Source organism: Pleurodeles waltl, chromosome 7, assembly GCF_031143425.1.
Source record: "Pleurodeles waltl isolate 20211129_DDA chromosome 7, aPleWal1.hap1.20221129, whole genome shotgun sequence".
Classification (NCBI taxonomy): domain Eukaryota; kingdom Metazoa; phylum Chordata; class Amphibia; order Caudata; family Salamandridae; genus Pleurodeles; species Pleurodeles waltl.
Window position 1 is genome coordinate 194091695 of NC_090446.1, and position 15854 is coordinate 194107548.

The 15854-nt window shown below is 42.2% G+C and overlaps 1 protein-coding gene across 1 annotated transcript in view; it reads left to right on the top strand.

The window, feature by feature from the left end:
• SERINC3 (serine incorporator 3) overlaps positions 1-14601 on the top strand; it is a 121351-nt gene extending 106750 nt beyond the window's left edge. The window contains exons 9-10 of the mRNA XM_069243559.1: positions 62-292; positions 14198-14601. Coding sequence (XP_069099660.1) covers positions 62-292; positions 14198-14336 — 370 coding nt within the window. The 3' untranslated portion in view covers positions 14337-14601. The remainder of the gene's footprint in view (positions 1-61; positions 293-14197) is intronic.
• The last annotated feature ends 1253 nt before the right edge of the window (positions 14602-15854 follow it).

Here is a 15854-nt window from a genome sequence, read left to right on the forward strand (position 1 = left end):
AATACGTGAAGTACATGTAGCACCATCAAATGTTACTATTTTTGTTATTTTCCCAATGCAGTATCCGCTCTTCAAATAACAGTCAGGTGAATAAGTTAACTTTATCTGCCAGTGACTCTGTCATACTGGATGATGGTGTTGGAGCTGGCGCCAGTGGAGATGGGGAAGATGGAGGTGTGCGCCGTGCAGTGGATAATGAAAAAGATGCTGTCCAGTACAGTTATTCTTTCTTCCACTTTATGCTGTTTCTTGCATCACTGTATATTATGATGACCCTTACCAATTGGTACAGGTGAGTCCAGAACAGCTCAATTATTGTTTTTGAAAAGAGTGATAGTTACCATGTTTATCAAGAGTACATCGCTTAATGCTTGTATGAAGGGGGAAACGTAAATTTGTCCATTTCTTTTATTTTTCATAAAATAGTGGCTTATTTGGAACTAGTTTCAATGGTCATACAACCGTGTTAAAAGCAATGCTTAATTTGTGCTTGTTGTTTCCGGTGCTGAGCACCGCCACTTATTTTTGAGGGCCGGGGCTTGCTCTTCTGCCTCAAGCATTTGCTGCGAGCAATAGACACATATGGGAAAGACAGAGGAAGGGAAAAACGAAAAAGCGTCACAAAGGAAGAAAGCAGAAAGCTGCAATAGTGAGCTGAAGGGGCAGTGAGTGGCTTTATATGGATTGAAGAGCTCCGAGATGGCTTTGGGATTACGCTACCTCGGTATTCCGTGTTTGCACATTTAATTGCAGCAACCGCATGTTTTAGAGGAGGACTTTGGGTACCGGCACTTCTTTATTTACAAATTAAGCACTGGTTAAAAGTAGGATGCACAATAGGGGTAGGTTTTTAATCATTGATGAGGTCTGCAGGAAATCCCAAAATACAAAAGTGAATCTGAATCTAATCTTGTCAAAAAACATTTTAGACTTCTCCGAGTTTCTCTTCATCATGGAAAGTTTAAAAGACGTTTACAGGAAGAGACTACAGGCACTGACTAAAATGTATTTTAAACGCAAAGTGCAGCCACACATGGATATGTGGTATGTATTTGTTCCTCTGGTGCTGCTTCTGTCCTGTCATATATTCCACACACTTCGGTTGCTAACCTTGCACGCACACCATCTCAATTTATGTGCCAAAAAAACAGGAGAAGGCATTGCCAGGATTCAAGACTGGCCTAATTTTACCCTCACTAATGGCACTTGCAAATGTGGAAATTCTGCCATGGACAGGTTTGACAGCATTACTGGGTCGCCCTATCTGCAAAAATAGTGAACCCCTTTTAACTCTCACGTTTGCGGGTATTCACATAACTCTTAAAGTTGGTCTGACACTCTAGAAATGCATGCTGAATCTCTCCTGTCACAGGCAGGAGTAAGCACTTTTACAGGTGAAATTGGGGAAGAACAACTCTCGTATATGGCAGGAGTACAGCAAAAGGTATATTTTGCTTGGAGAAAGAAAAGTAAAATGTGCACATGCGTCCCTAATTTGCAAATGTAGAAATTTCGACAAGCTGGGAATTCTACATCTAACAATGAGATATCCAAGGAGGCAGAAGTACACCGATTTGTTTCACCAAATATCAGCATTAACTGATGGGTTAAAACTGTCTGGGATTGGAACCTAAAATAGGCAAGGGCACCCAACAAAGTGGTGAACATTTGTCTTTTGCGCTAGCAAATTAACATGTCTGAAGAGACATAAGAAGAGAAAAGCTCTTGCTGCCAGTTGGCCTCCTGTCCCCCACATAAACTTGTACTATACTCCTCTGTGGAGATGCCACTGCTCAGAGTTGCCTTAGAAGAGAGCAGACACAAGTCACACTTCAAGCTGTGCCATCCCTTGTTGATCAGTTGTACTTCTCAGTAAGACACTGAGATGGGCTGAGAGTAAGTGCGTGACCCTTGGCTGCAGCATCCTTTTGGACTGTACGGGTTAACTGGTCTGTGCACACATGTACAAGTCGTGCAAATATTAGGTATTGACTTCAGTTAATTAAAATATGTTGCAGATTGAAACCTCCAGGACTGAATGGGAAAAATGCCCATCCAGACAGACTTGATTTTTGAGACAAGTACTTCATAAACATGTGCACTGATGCCCATGTAGCAGCCTGACAGGCACTCTGTGTGGAAAGGCACTAGTAGCAGTCTTAGTTTTGGTGGAATGAGTGCTCAGACTTTATAGCTGCTGCTTCTTAGCCAATGCGTAGCAGATCTTAACAAAGAACTATCCATTGTGAGATGATCTGCTTCTGCACAGCTTTGCTATTTTTTGCTTCAAAGAATCCCAGAAAGAGCTGATCGTCCATTCAATGTTTCTTGGTATGATTGATGAAAAAACTCAATATTCTCCTGGAGTCCAACTGTTGGAGTCTTTCCTCTTTTGAGGGATGAGGCGGGCACTGAAGGTCGGACGAGTGCTAGCTTGTCCGACTTGAAAAAGCATTACTACCTTTGGCAGGAATGCAGCACAAGTTCTAAACACTAGTTTGGAAAAAAGGTAGTGTAAGGAGGCTGTACCAAGAGGGCCCGAAGCTCACTCATATAATATGCTGATGTTATCCAAACCAGCAAGATCATTTTCAAGGTTAGGAGGCATAATCGACAACTGTGCATCAGCTCAGAAGGCATACACATTAGGAGAGTGAAAACCAAATGTAAGTTCCTCTGAGAAATCACAAAGGGCTTTTGTGCAAACATATGTTGAAAATCTTTAGGAAAACGCTTGACAGCTCATTTAGCAAAGGTAAAAAGGCAGGGAGGGCCGACAAGTAAGCTTTGACAGTGTCCATTGCAAGTCCTCGCTGGCCAAAGATAAAACGAAAAACAAGACAACCGACCATATGGCCTGGAACAAGTCTGTCTGGCAGGTGCTGAACCAAGCCACAAACCTATCCCTGCATCCCACATACACTAATTTCATGGAAGGGCGCTTGGCTGCCAAGATCACATCAACGGCTTCAGAAGGGGGATCCAAGGAGACCAGCTCCCACTGCTCAGTCTCCACACATGCAGGTGCTGGTTGTGTAGGCCTGGGTGTAATATCTTGCCCTGCTGCTGTGACAGAAGTAGCAGCCTGTAGCACCCAAAGTAGCAGCCTGATCGAGGGACAGCTGCTCAGACCCATAAGTTCTGGGTTTACACACTTTCCAGGCCCAGTCCGAAGCCACTAAGATCACTTAGGCCTACTTGGTATTGATCCACTTCAGAACTTGTTGCAGGAGGTAGCAGCAGGTAGGTGAACAGTACTCTGAGATCGAGCCTTCTTGGGAACTCCAAAGTACATGTGTGTTGACACTGTGCATTTTCAGTGGTGGTGAAGAGCGAGCCTGGTTTCTCTGTACTGCTAGAAGGGTCTGTGTCACCTGCTGGTGTAGCTGCCATTTGTTATTCTCTAGGCATTGCTGGCTAAGTATGTTCAAAGTGGCATCAGAGATCCTGCCAGATGATTCAGAGATGCCGTGACAACGCAGTGAGCTCCAGAGACGCCGAGCCTTCTAGTACAGGACCCCACCTCACCTTGCTTGTTGCAGTACCACATAGCAGTGGTGTTGCCCATGAGAACTTTCACCAGCCTCGTTTTGATGGTTTTCAGAAAGGCCCTCAACGATAAGCAAAATGCCTGCAACTCCAGCAAATGTAGATGTAGAGGCAAGTCTCCACCAGGGACTAGAGTTGTCTGATCCGCAGCTCCCACAGTCGGCCTTCCCATCTCCCCACATTTGTATCATACATTGACGTGTCCATCACCACCGACAACCGTGGGTGGGCTAAGGACAGACGTTAGCTCCTGGTCCAATTGCAGTTGAACAGCCACTAGTGCCGATGTTTTGCAGTCACATCTGAAACCTGGATGGACTCTAAGAGGTTTACAATGGTGCTGGGCCTACTGAGACTTGAGATACCACTATAGAATTTGTGTGTGTCACCTGGTGTGGTCAGTGATCAGGATGCAGGAGGGCAGTAAACCAAGAACCTTAAAGCCATCCTCACTGAGACCAGGGGCAGAGACTGGAACATCTGTATCATAACACAAATGTCCTAGACTTGTTTGTCTGGAGACAAGGCACCTACGGGACACTGCTGCAGAAAAGTCAGATGGTAATGTTGGCAGCTTGATTGAGAACCCCCCAGGATGTTTGCCGTCATTTAGATGTGATCCCTGACTTACTGGCGAGCATGCCTACAACAGCCAATCATAGAGGTAGACAGCTGGTACCTGGAAGATGGGCAACCACCACCGCCATCACCTCGGTGAAAACACCTGAGGGGCACTGGTGTTGCTAAAAGTGCTCATGGCCTACTATTTTTAACCACAGTTTGCTCCTGTGTGATTGTTAAGTGATGTTAAATTAGACATTATGGTAGTCCAATGCCACTATCCAGTCTCCTGGATCCAGGAAAGATTGAACCTAGGCATGTGTGAGCAACTTCAATGCGTCCTTTCGCAGGAAAGTGCTGTGACACCACTAGGAAGTACCTAGAATAATATCCAGTTCCCACTTCACGGGCCAGCTCCCTCTCTGGCTTCTTTGGGCAAAAGGCCCTGCAGCTCCTGCTACAGTCTTGGACAAATGGTCCTCTGAGAGCTGCGATGTATGCAGCAGTTATGGCATATCAAAAAGGATTGGCGGGGTGTATCCCCACTGGACAGTTTGAAGGACCCACCTGTAAAATGTGATACTCTGCCACTCATTTGTTTTGCTTTACCTTTGACTGAGCCAAGATATACACACTGAAAGGAGTCGAAAATATTCTCTGCAATTCACTTCTTAATCTGAAGAAGACATTTATTATAGCTTTTTGCAAGATTCGTGAAGGAAGGTTTGAATAGTAAAAAGTGTACTTTCAAAATGTGCAGCAACGTGAGGCCATATATAAAGAATCTTCAATCTATAAACAGCAAATATATACATGCAAGGATACAAACACTTATATTGATATATGGATATATATTCATACACAAAGCAAATAATTAATAAAAATTCATCACCGTAGGGCCTGTCAGATGCTTCATCTTTCTCATGCCAGCAAGAAGATGACCCCGTTCAACTGCGAGAAAGAGATCCTCACCCTCACGGGACAAATGCCAAGCCTTTGATGTCCAATCCTGACCGAGGTCTCGGAATTCATTGCTACTGAGCAGGGCCATCTTTTTGTATCTTAAAGAACCACGGAAAGGGCTTTTTAGAAAAAACCCTCCTCTCAGAAGAAAAATATATAAAAAAAAAAAAAATGGTGGCTAGTTTAGGTAAACCTTGAAATGAATGCGTTGGGTGTTGGCCACCATCCCAAGGCACTTCTCCCAAAGTCAAACCGTTACCTGCTTGTATAAACAATAGCCTGGTACATTCTTATCATACTGACTGCTTACCTCCTACATATTATGTACCAGTCCTAGGTGATAATATGTCCTAGCACTTCGGTGAGAAGGGAAAACACTCAAAAATGGAAAACACGTTGCATAGCATGTTAGTACAGAAAAAGACTTTAACGTGGAGGTGAAGCTAAGCTGAACACAAAATGGAGTCTAGGCTGAATACAAAATGGGGTCTATAACCAGAGACCACTAACGTGACAGTAAGCAGCTAAGCCAGGTTCAAAGTGGTGCGACAAGACATCAGTGGTCAACACACAAATAACAATACATTCCACCCTTTGACCAGTGAGTTGTGTAGCCTATAGGTTTAAAATCAACTTGTTTCGGTCTAAACATTGCAAGCAAATTAGGAATACATTTTACACAGCAACATAATGATATAATAAGAACTAATGCTACAAAAATTCCACCAAAAACATTGTGTAATTGTCCAAAATCAGGTAACCATTGAAATAACCAGTCTCACTATCCCTGATCTATATCCTGCTTTACCCCTTTCACTAATGTATGTGTATCAATGTGGGCCTGGATAGATTGAGTGGTCAGAAAGATTAAAACAACACATGCCTTCAAGTTAATTGCAACCATGGTTATGTTTTAGCAAAAGATAGCCTATAGCAGCTCTGTTTTGTAATGCAGCTTTCCGGGTACCACGCACATCTAGTAAAAAGATGAAGCAATAGAAGTATGGTTAATATTTATAACTATTAGACACGCTAGCTTATTTATTAACCTAGTGTTGCATACAGTTAAACCAGGCACACCTACAATGGAAAGACTTAAGTTTAAATACTCTGATTGGGATAATAGTTGAATATCTAAATCACAAATTTCAACTAGTTGCATAGCATCTCTGGGATAGCGAGTATGTATTGAGTTAGATGGAAACATCATGAGTCCCATGCGTGTAAAGGTACACGGCCCGCCCGTTATGTTAGCTGGAATGTAAGTGAGTCATGTTTCTACACGAAAACAGCCAGCCAACTGGCAACTTGACATGTTTACTGTGACTAGCAGCAGTCACTAGATGACGACAAACCATATGATTCAACATATTTTTGCAATGTCTGTCCGTTCGGTAAAAGCACAAAACTCTGTGTTCCCACGGTAACTTTTGAGAGGTTGATGTTTTCTTTTCTAAGTGCAATTGAATGCAGTTTCCAATGTCACGAGAATTACAGGACACGTAATAACATACGTCACCATTAGTAATTTTGTAGGTGATTATATGAGTGAGATTGCCCCACTTTTCATTGGTTGTTTCCTGACAGAACCCTGCAATACACATAGGGACTTAAGTGGGTTTCAACATCATGTTCTTGCACGTCTTTGTCACGGTTAGTAGCATTCAAAATTTCCAACAAGATGCTTGTTGGCGTTGGTGTGGCGATCAAACATGTTGACAAAACATCCACAGTGCTTCGCATCACACCCATGCAGAAATCAGATCTGTTGAGCACGGTTTGTGCCAAATGAATCCAAATGTTGTCATTCAGATACAGATTGAGGGTGTTGGGTCCTTCCCGACTCCACAGGCACATGCCCAAAAGGAGACCACATGGAACACTTGCAGCAAAAACAAGTATGAGCATTCTCGCAAATAACATTTATCAGCTGGAATATGTTCTCATTTTTCCTTTCCTGGTTTGTCATCAACAGAACATTATTGGGGCCCTTTGCTGGTTCTGGAGGGCCATTAGGGAATTCAACCCACACTTTAGCACCAGGGTTTTTATCAGTGGAACCGAAGCCTCCCTCCCCATGTACAGTAAGAAGGGCTGAGGCAGTCCCCCTCCTTACCAATACTCCCTTCATTGGAATTATGACAAGTTGGGCACTTCTGTCTCCAATTTGAATGAATAAGTCAACTTCTCCACTATTTACCAGAATAACTTTGATTTCTCCTTGGTAATCTGCATCAATCACTCCCCCCAAAAACCTGAATACCTTTAAGGGCCAACTCAGATCCGGGGGCAATCAATCCAAAATGCTCTGGGGCAATCTGTACTCCAACACCTGTTTCGCACAACGCTAGGTTTCAGTCTTAAAGCTTGTAAAGCATGTAATCAAGACCTGCAGATTCGGGTGTGGCTCTGTAAGGAGCTAAGCCTCCAGATTTTATTTCCCAGTATGTGTTGGTATTGGTGGCCACATGTGGTTGTATTTGCAAAGCTGGATTTAACATTTGCATCAAAGGTGTTTTAGCATTTGTTAATGGTCTATTGTTCAGAATCTGGAGGGCTTCATTTAAATGCTCTCTCCAGTTTTTCAAAGTTCCATTAGATCATTTTCGCAATTGAGCTTTCAGTAAACCATTTATTCCCTCAATCAGTCCTGAGGCCTGTGGATAGTGAGGAATATGAGATATCCACTCAATTTTGTGCTGAGAACCGTAGTCCTGTACCAGTTTGCCTTTGAAGTGTGACCCATTGTCACTCTGGATCTGGAGTGGTACTCCATAGTGGTCCAGAATTCTGATAGTATTGTGCTGTGTAGCACGTTTGCAAGGGACAGCAATCAGGTATCCAAAATAAGTGCCCACTACGGTGCAGGCGTATTGACACCCGCGACTAATTGGTAGTGGGCCAATGTAATCAATTTGCCATATCTGTCCTGGTATCTCCTCTTCCCAACTGACCTTTAACTGTTTGCGGGACAGATCTCTGTTGTGTTTGCTGACAAATAGGACATTGCAAAATTACAGTTTTTATTAAGTCTAGGGGAATGGACATCCCTCTAGTTTCTGCCCGCATGTAAGTGGCTTTTTCTCCCAGGTGTCCACATTTTTGGTGCGCCCATTTAGCCATCCCCACCAAGTCAGAATCCAGTATTGCCACTTCTGTCTCTGAAATTTTGGCTTTATCGTCTACAAGGGAATCGAACAATCGTTCTGATGAGTCAATGGGACAGTGAATATCCACATGATAAACTATGACTTTGCTTTGTTCTAACATTTTCCAAATTTCCTGCCACAACTCTTTTCCCCACACCTCCTTTGAGTGGATAAACCAGTTCTGTGCATGCCATGTGGGAAGCCAGGTGGCTACCCCATTGGCAGTGGACCAAGAATCAGTGTAAATATGACCATTTCCAGGCAGCTTGTGCTTTAGAGCCTGATACACAGCATACAGTTCTGCATATTGGTTACTTTTTCCTTCTCCTGTGGTGATCAGCAACTTTTTGGTAACCGGATTGTATGATACTGTTTTCCAATGCCTTTTGGTACCCACATATTTGGATGAACCATCCGTGAACCATACATATTTCTCATCCTCAGAGGACAAGGATTCAAATGGCGCACCCCTCTTACTGGTGACTGTTTTACCTGAGGTACCTCCTGCACCCTTTCCTCATTATGTAAAAGGGCTTGTGAAACCTGTTCATGTAGGGCTGCAGTTCCTGGCGGTCCTACTCGAGCCCAGTCTTGTATGTACCATTTCCAGCGTATGATGCTAGCCTCTTGTGCATGTCCTATATGGTGAGATTTAGGTGAACTCATCACCTACTGCATACTTGGTATTTCAGGTCTCAGAATTACATTATGACCTAGTGTTATTTGCTCAGTATCGCTAGAGCCCAGTAACGGGCCAAAAGCTGTTTTTCAAAAGGAGTATAGCGTTCCCCTTGAGTCAGGTAGTTTTCTGGTCCAAAACCCTGGGGGCATCCTCATCCTTCCCTGTTTTTGCCACATACACCGATTTGCATATTGTCCCTGAACAGTTACATGTAACTCAATGTCTTTATCATGCACTGGCCAAAAGTCTAAGGCCAGTTGAATTGCTTACTTTGCTAAATCAAAAGCACACTGCTGCTCTTCACCCCATTCAAACTCATGTTTCTTTCTTGTCACTTTGTACAGAGGGGCCAAAATCTGACTCAAATGAGGAATGTGCTGTCTCCAAAAACCAAACAATCCTATTAATTTCTGTGTCTCCTACTTAGTGCGGCGTGTGGCAAACTCAATAATCTTTTGCTTTGCTTGTGGTAACACCTCTCTGTGTCCCTGATTCCACTGAATACCTAGAATCTTCACATTTTGAGATGGTCCTTATGTCTTATCTGTGTTAGTCATCCACCCCTTACTCTGCAAGAGTTCCACTACTCTCTCCAACTGAATCTGCACTTGTGCTTCTGTCTCTCCCTGAATCATCACATTGTCAATGTAATGGGTCAGTTGCACATCCGGAATGACAGACACTTCATCCAGGTGCTCTGCCACCAGCTGGTGACAAATAGTGGGACTATGTAGGTACCCCATGGGTAAAGATAACATCTTAAATTGTTTGCCACCATGGGAGAGTGAAAATAACTCTTGGCATTCTGGCACCAATGGTATAGAGGAGAACGCATTGGCAATATCGATAGTAGCGTACCATGTCCCTGCATGTTTCTGTATCTGTTCAATCAAAGTGATGGTGTCTGGGACCGCGGCTGTCAAAGGAGGTGTATATTTATTCAGCTCACGGTAATCAATTGTCATTCTGTAACGCCCGTCAGATTTGCACACAGGCCATAGAGGATTTTTCCATTCAGTAGTAGTTGGAGCTTTTACACCAGCCTCAAGCATGTCTTTTATGGTTTCACTTATTTCATCATGCACTCCAGGAATGCAATACTGTTTCAAATGAATTACCTTAGTTGCCAAGGGCACCTTCACTGGGTGAATTTTTAAACAACCCACTTTCATGGCAGCCACTGAAATGTATCTTTGTATTCCAAACTGATGGCAACCATCATCCAAATACAGAGTCATTCCTTTCAAAATGTCAATTCCAAGTATGTATTCTAAAAGAGGCACAATCAGCACGGTACATTCTCTTTTTGCTGTTCTCTCTATTTTCAATTTTACTGTGGTTTATACAGTGGGGGCCTGCCTTCCCCCAGCCCTGTGATGGTGTAATGCGGTCTGTTAAACTTCTTAGGGTTCCCATAAATCAAAGAGGCCTCCACTCCGGTGTCAACTAAGGCTCCAACTTTTTGCGCATTTTTGTGTTTCCAGCCCAACGTTGTACCAGAGCTTGGCCAGTTTCCTAGTCTGATTTAAACCTGTCAACTTTTGCCCAAGTGAGATCTGGATACACGCTTTCATATTTGCGAGCAGGCTCGCCCCCATCTCTGTTCTCAACGGTTAACCAGTCACTGTCCAGGTTTTCCCTACTCTCTCGTCAGGAAATATTTTTCTCCCTTTCCTTTCCTTTGATATCTGTGACTGACTCTGCATTTCACGCTTGTTATCTTGCTTGTTTATCTTTTTGCTGCCTTCCTTTCGATCTAAGCCCCATTTACCGTACATCTCCCACAAGCTTTTGGTATCCATCCCATCATCTGTTCTTTTTTTAACACTGTCTTTTAGTAGCGCTGTAAACATGTCTTATCTGTGCGACCCTCTGACCTTGAAGATCTCTCAGGTTTATCCCAAATTCCTAATTCACCTAACTCTGACTGCTTCTAGCACATCTTTCAAAGCCTGCCCTGTCTGATTGATTAATAAAGTCATAATTACTTGCTTATAAACCGGTGAAGCAAGGCGAATTATTTTGTATCCTATTGGCACAGTAAGCTGTCCATCTGACAATTGGTGTGCAGTGCCCAAGAAAATAGCAGTTTTCATTGCCTCTTCCTTAATGCTCTACTTACCAGGGTTTCTCAATGGGAGGCCACTCTGCATCAGTAGGGTACTTCAAATAACATCCCTCAACAACCCAATATCTAACATAACACCGGAAGCACCAGTTTCAAACAACCTCACAACCCAAGCAAGTAGGGACTCCCCTGTTCTCTGTTTAAAACAATCCATAATGTCATTTACTTCTTGCTGAGTGTAATCTTCTAAAGCATGTAATGCCACTCCTGCTGGATCTTGTGGTGAGTGTTGCAGTTTTTGTCTAAAAATAGGTTGCACATGCACCACGTTGTGCTGATGTAGGTCCCCTTGTTACCCACCTTTTTCACTCTCCTGTTCAAACGCTATCCGTCCAAGACGAATCAGGGCACCAATCCAAACCAGCATTACCAATGACTAAATGGACCTTTTTCTGATTTATCCTTCCTCTGCGTTTACAATATCTGTTTTGAGCTATTTTGATCACAGCTCGTTCTGCAATGGTTTGGTACGTGTCTGCCTTATCTTGTAATAATTTATTTTGGCAAGACAACATGGTAACATTATTCTTTGAATCCATGAGCTGCTTTTTCAGCTGCTCATTTACCTTTTCTAACTGTTTATATTTGTTACACATTTTTCTGTAGGCAGACAAAAGTATCCACCCTCGTCTGCCAAGAACTGAAAGATCATCCCCTTCAACCAGTACTTTTCTTAAGCAGGACAGAACATTAACGGTTCTGCTTCATTTAAACATTCGTCCCAGTTTTCTGATAAACCAGCTGAATGTGAAAATTCACTAGCTAACTCATCATAAGGTGCGCGGCACCATCCAGCAATTTGAAAAACACGTTTTTCACACACGTTTTTAGAAGCAGATGCTTTAGTGTTCCTGCCAAACATATTTTCACTTTTAAATGTACACTTTTGACCTACAAACCCTTCCCTTGCCGATCCACGCCAAAGTGTTTTGCTTTACCTTTGACTGAGCCAAGATATACACCCTGAAAGGAGTCCAAAAGATTCTCTGGAATGAACTTAATCTGAAGAAGACATTTATTATAGCGTTTTGCAAGGTTTGTGAAGAAAGGTTTGAATAGTAAACAGTGTACTTTCAAAATGTGCAGCAACGTGAGGCCATATATAAAGAATCTTCAATCTATAAACAGCAAATATATACATGCAAGGATACACTTATATTGATATATGGATATATATTCATACACAAAGCAAATAATTAATAAAAATTCATCACCGTAGGGCCTGTCAGATGCTTCATCTTTCTCATGCCAGCAAGAAGATGACCCCGTTCAACTGCGAGAAAGAGATCCCCACCCTCACGGGACAAATGCCAGGCCTTTGATGTCCAATCCTGACCGAGGACTCGGAATTCATGGCTACTGAGCAGGGCAATCTTTTTATATCTTAAAGAACCATGGAAAGAGCTTTCTAGAAAAAACCCTCCTCTCAGAAAGAAAATATTAAAAAATGCCGGCTAGTTTGGGTAAACCTTGAAAGGAATGTGTTGGGAGTTGGCCACCATCCCTAGGCACTTCTCCCAAAGTCAAACCGTTCCCTGCTTGTAATAAACATCAGCCTGGTACATTCTTATCGTACCAACTGCTTACTTCCTACATGTTATGTACCAGTCCTAGGTGATAATATGCCCTAGCTCTTCGGTGAGAAGGAAAACAAAAATGGAAAACACGTTGCATAACATGTTTGTACGGAAAAATACTTGTGGCGGTGAAGCTAAGCTGAACACATAATGGAGTCTAGGCTGAATACAAAATGGAGTCTATAACCAGTGACCACTAAAGTGACAATAGGCAGCTAAATCGGTGCAAAGTGGTGCGACACGACATCAGTGGTCAGCACACAAATAACACTACACTCATGAACGATTTAGCTGACTCTGTTTTCTACTAGGTGACTGTGTGCCACTAAAGAAGTTTTTAAGTTGTTGCTGGAAGGGCTGGAGATTGGGGCAAACTCTGCCTGTGATGACTTGATCGTTGTCTTTTGGAACCATAGCCCGAACTCTAAAGGGCTGGGAGGCCTGTTGTGCAGGCTGTGTGCCCTGAGGCTGCCAGGAAGCCAAGTCTCAGCCGTATCCCTGAAAAGGAAGAAACTGGTAGGGAGACAAACTGGTGCTGAAAAGCCTAAAGAACGTCTCCTGGCACCACTATATTTAAAATAGGGCAGAGTCAGATTTTATGATGTACAGAAAAGGCCTGTAAAAAGGGCATGTCCATTAGGGATAATTGGGCTTCCTATAGAAGCCTGAGGATCTCATCCAGGCATGGCACACGTTTCTAGACAGTCAATGGTGTGTAGGCCTGATTGGATGACAAAGTTGGCTATCCTGACTGATTTGGGCTAAAGAAGTCCATAAGTCTTTGGAACGCCTTTAAGATCTCACCAAGCAGGGCCTGCATTGAGTCTGGCAATGCTTCGCCATGTTAAACTTCACATTCTTTAATAGCTTTCGGATTCATCTGGGTGCAGTCATCACAGGCCTTGAAGTTATGCACAAAACCAAGGGGAGCCCTTCTGGTTATTTGTCACGGAAATCTGTAACAGTCTTTACAAAGTTTAAACCTTGTCGTTTTAGAGTGTGAAATGTTCCCTTTCACACTGGAAAATTTTATAGAACTTCCAGAGAAAAAATATGTACTGTGTATGAAGAAAAAGAGTGGTGCTCATTATCCACATCTGAATGTACGGAAAAAAAGGACCTGACGTCCGTGTGCATAAGCGGCACTGCTGCGTTTGTTACTTCGAGATTGGAAAGAAGTCTGCACAGAGCCACACAGCCAAACCTACTGGCTCAAAGGAGCACTGCTTTTCTGAGATTCCGGATCCAGTCTGAACAAAGAATGTGTTCTTTGCAAATATACTAGGATATGTTATACACCTAACCCTTCCGGCCTTGGGCTTTTTCTTCTCTCCTGGATGCAGATATGAGATTAATAAAAAGGTTTTCAATGAGCAGACACCACAATATTGCTGCTGTTGCTTTGTACAGGTCCAACACTGTTTCAGCCATGTAATACCTCGTTTTTCTAAATTCAAAAATGTGAATTGAAGTGGAGCTGTATTGAGTTAGGAGGACTGGAAAAGTTGCATTTTGCTACAGTTTTAGTTGCATTAGATTTTCATTGTTTTTGCCCTACTCACTTCTTAACGTTGTTTTCATTTTATAGCCCAGATGCAGATTTTAAAACTATGACAAGCAAGTGGCCAGCAGTTTGGGTCAAAATCACCTCGACTTGGGTATGTCTTCTGCTGTATGTCTGGACCCTGGCAGCGCCGGCCATTCTCACTAATCGTGACTTCAATTAAGGGTTCCTCGCTCATCAGATCACATTCCCTTTCTTCGATTGCTAAGTGAAATCTTCGCACATTACTTAAGCTGGTTAAAAATGGAGAAAGCTGTTCGGATTGCTGCGACTATTGTGCAACCTGCAGATTGTAACGTTCCATGAGTGCTAGACCAAATAATGCTTAATGTTGTAAAGCCATGTTAAATTGTGTTGCACTTTTTAAAGCTGTTTGCTCTATATATATGATTGTTTTTGATCCTCCATATTAGCAGGGATTTGCTTAGAAAAAAAAATGCCAATGCTTATTAACTTATGTTTTAAATGTTGCTTAATGTAAACAGATAGTGTATTTTATTTGACCAGTAATGTAGAAAAAGTGTGTATGTAGCTTTAAAAAAAGCATTTTTTTTTTTTTTTTTTTAGATTATCAGATTTTGCCAAAATGTGCTATACAATCATTGTGACACTTACTATGTGTCCCTGTGTCTAGGCTTAGACCCTCTTGAAATTTGGAAGACTGTGCCAAACATGCACATATTTATGGCCCGCTTTTATAAGGACTGGGCTGCTATTGCACCCGTCTGCAGGACCAATTTTTATCAATACTTTAAAAATGGCTTACAGTGGGCTTTGGCTCCATTCGGGGACGTTTTACTCTCTCACCTCCAGGCTATTGTTTAATTAGTGTATTAGATTCGTGTATCATTGCACCTTCCACGAAAAGTTTGCACTAGGCATTATTTTAGAATAGAAAAGTAAACTCAATCGTCGTGTTGTTCGTGGCATTTTCAATGTCTGATTTTGGCAGTCTCCGCAAAAAGCAGTCCTTCTTGCTACTTTTTCTCCCAGCTTTGGCAAAACCAAGAAGGTGGGCTTTGATTGGATAGACTGTATTGGTGTAAACAATACATGTGAACAGTATTTGCGAACGCCAGTGTTCACACGCATTAGCTCATTAAAGCCGGGCCTTTGTGCACACTTTTATTTTTGGAAGCAACCAACTTCATTTCTAAGCGGGGAATTCTCCCTTTCTGCAGCTATTGTCTTTTTCAATTAAACGTTTCTCTTAGTAGCACACATTATGTAAATGGCTTCCTCCATTACACATTTTGTTTTAAACCTAAAAAATGCTTTATTGAAGCGCATGCAAGCAGGTTGACTTGCAACAGCGAGAAAGCGGTATTTCTCGATGACACATGTTCTATAAAACTATTTGTCTGAATGTGCTTAAATGAGACGGCTTGATGGCCCAGTAAATATAGATATTTCAATTGGAATAAATTAATATATTATTTTATATATATATACATATATACATATATATATATATATATATATATATATATATATATATATATATATATATATCGTTCTTGCACTTGTTATTGCACAAACAGGAGTGATTGGGAGACATGCAATTCATGGAAACAGCATTTTCATGAATTCCAAATTTCAGCTAAAATGGAAGCCTGAAAAATAATTTCTTCAGTCCAATTAACAAGTTGCTGAGCATGACAATCACTATGACTAAGCAATA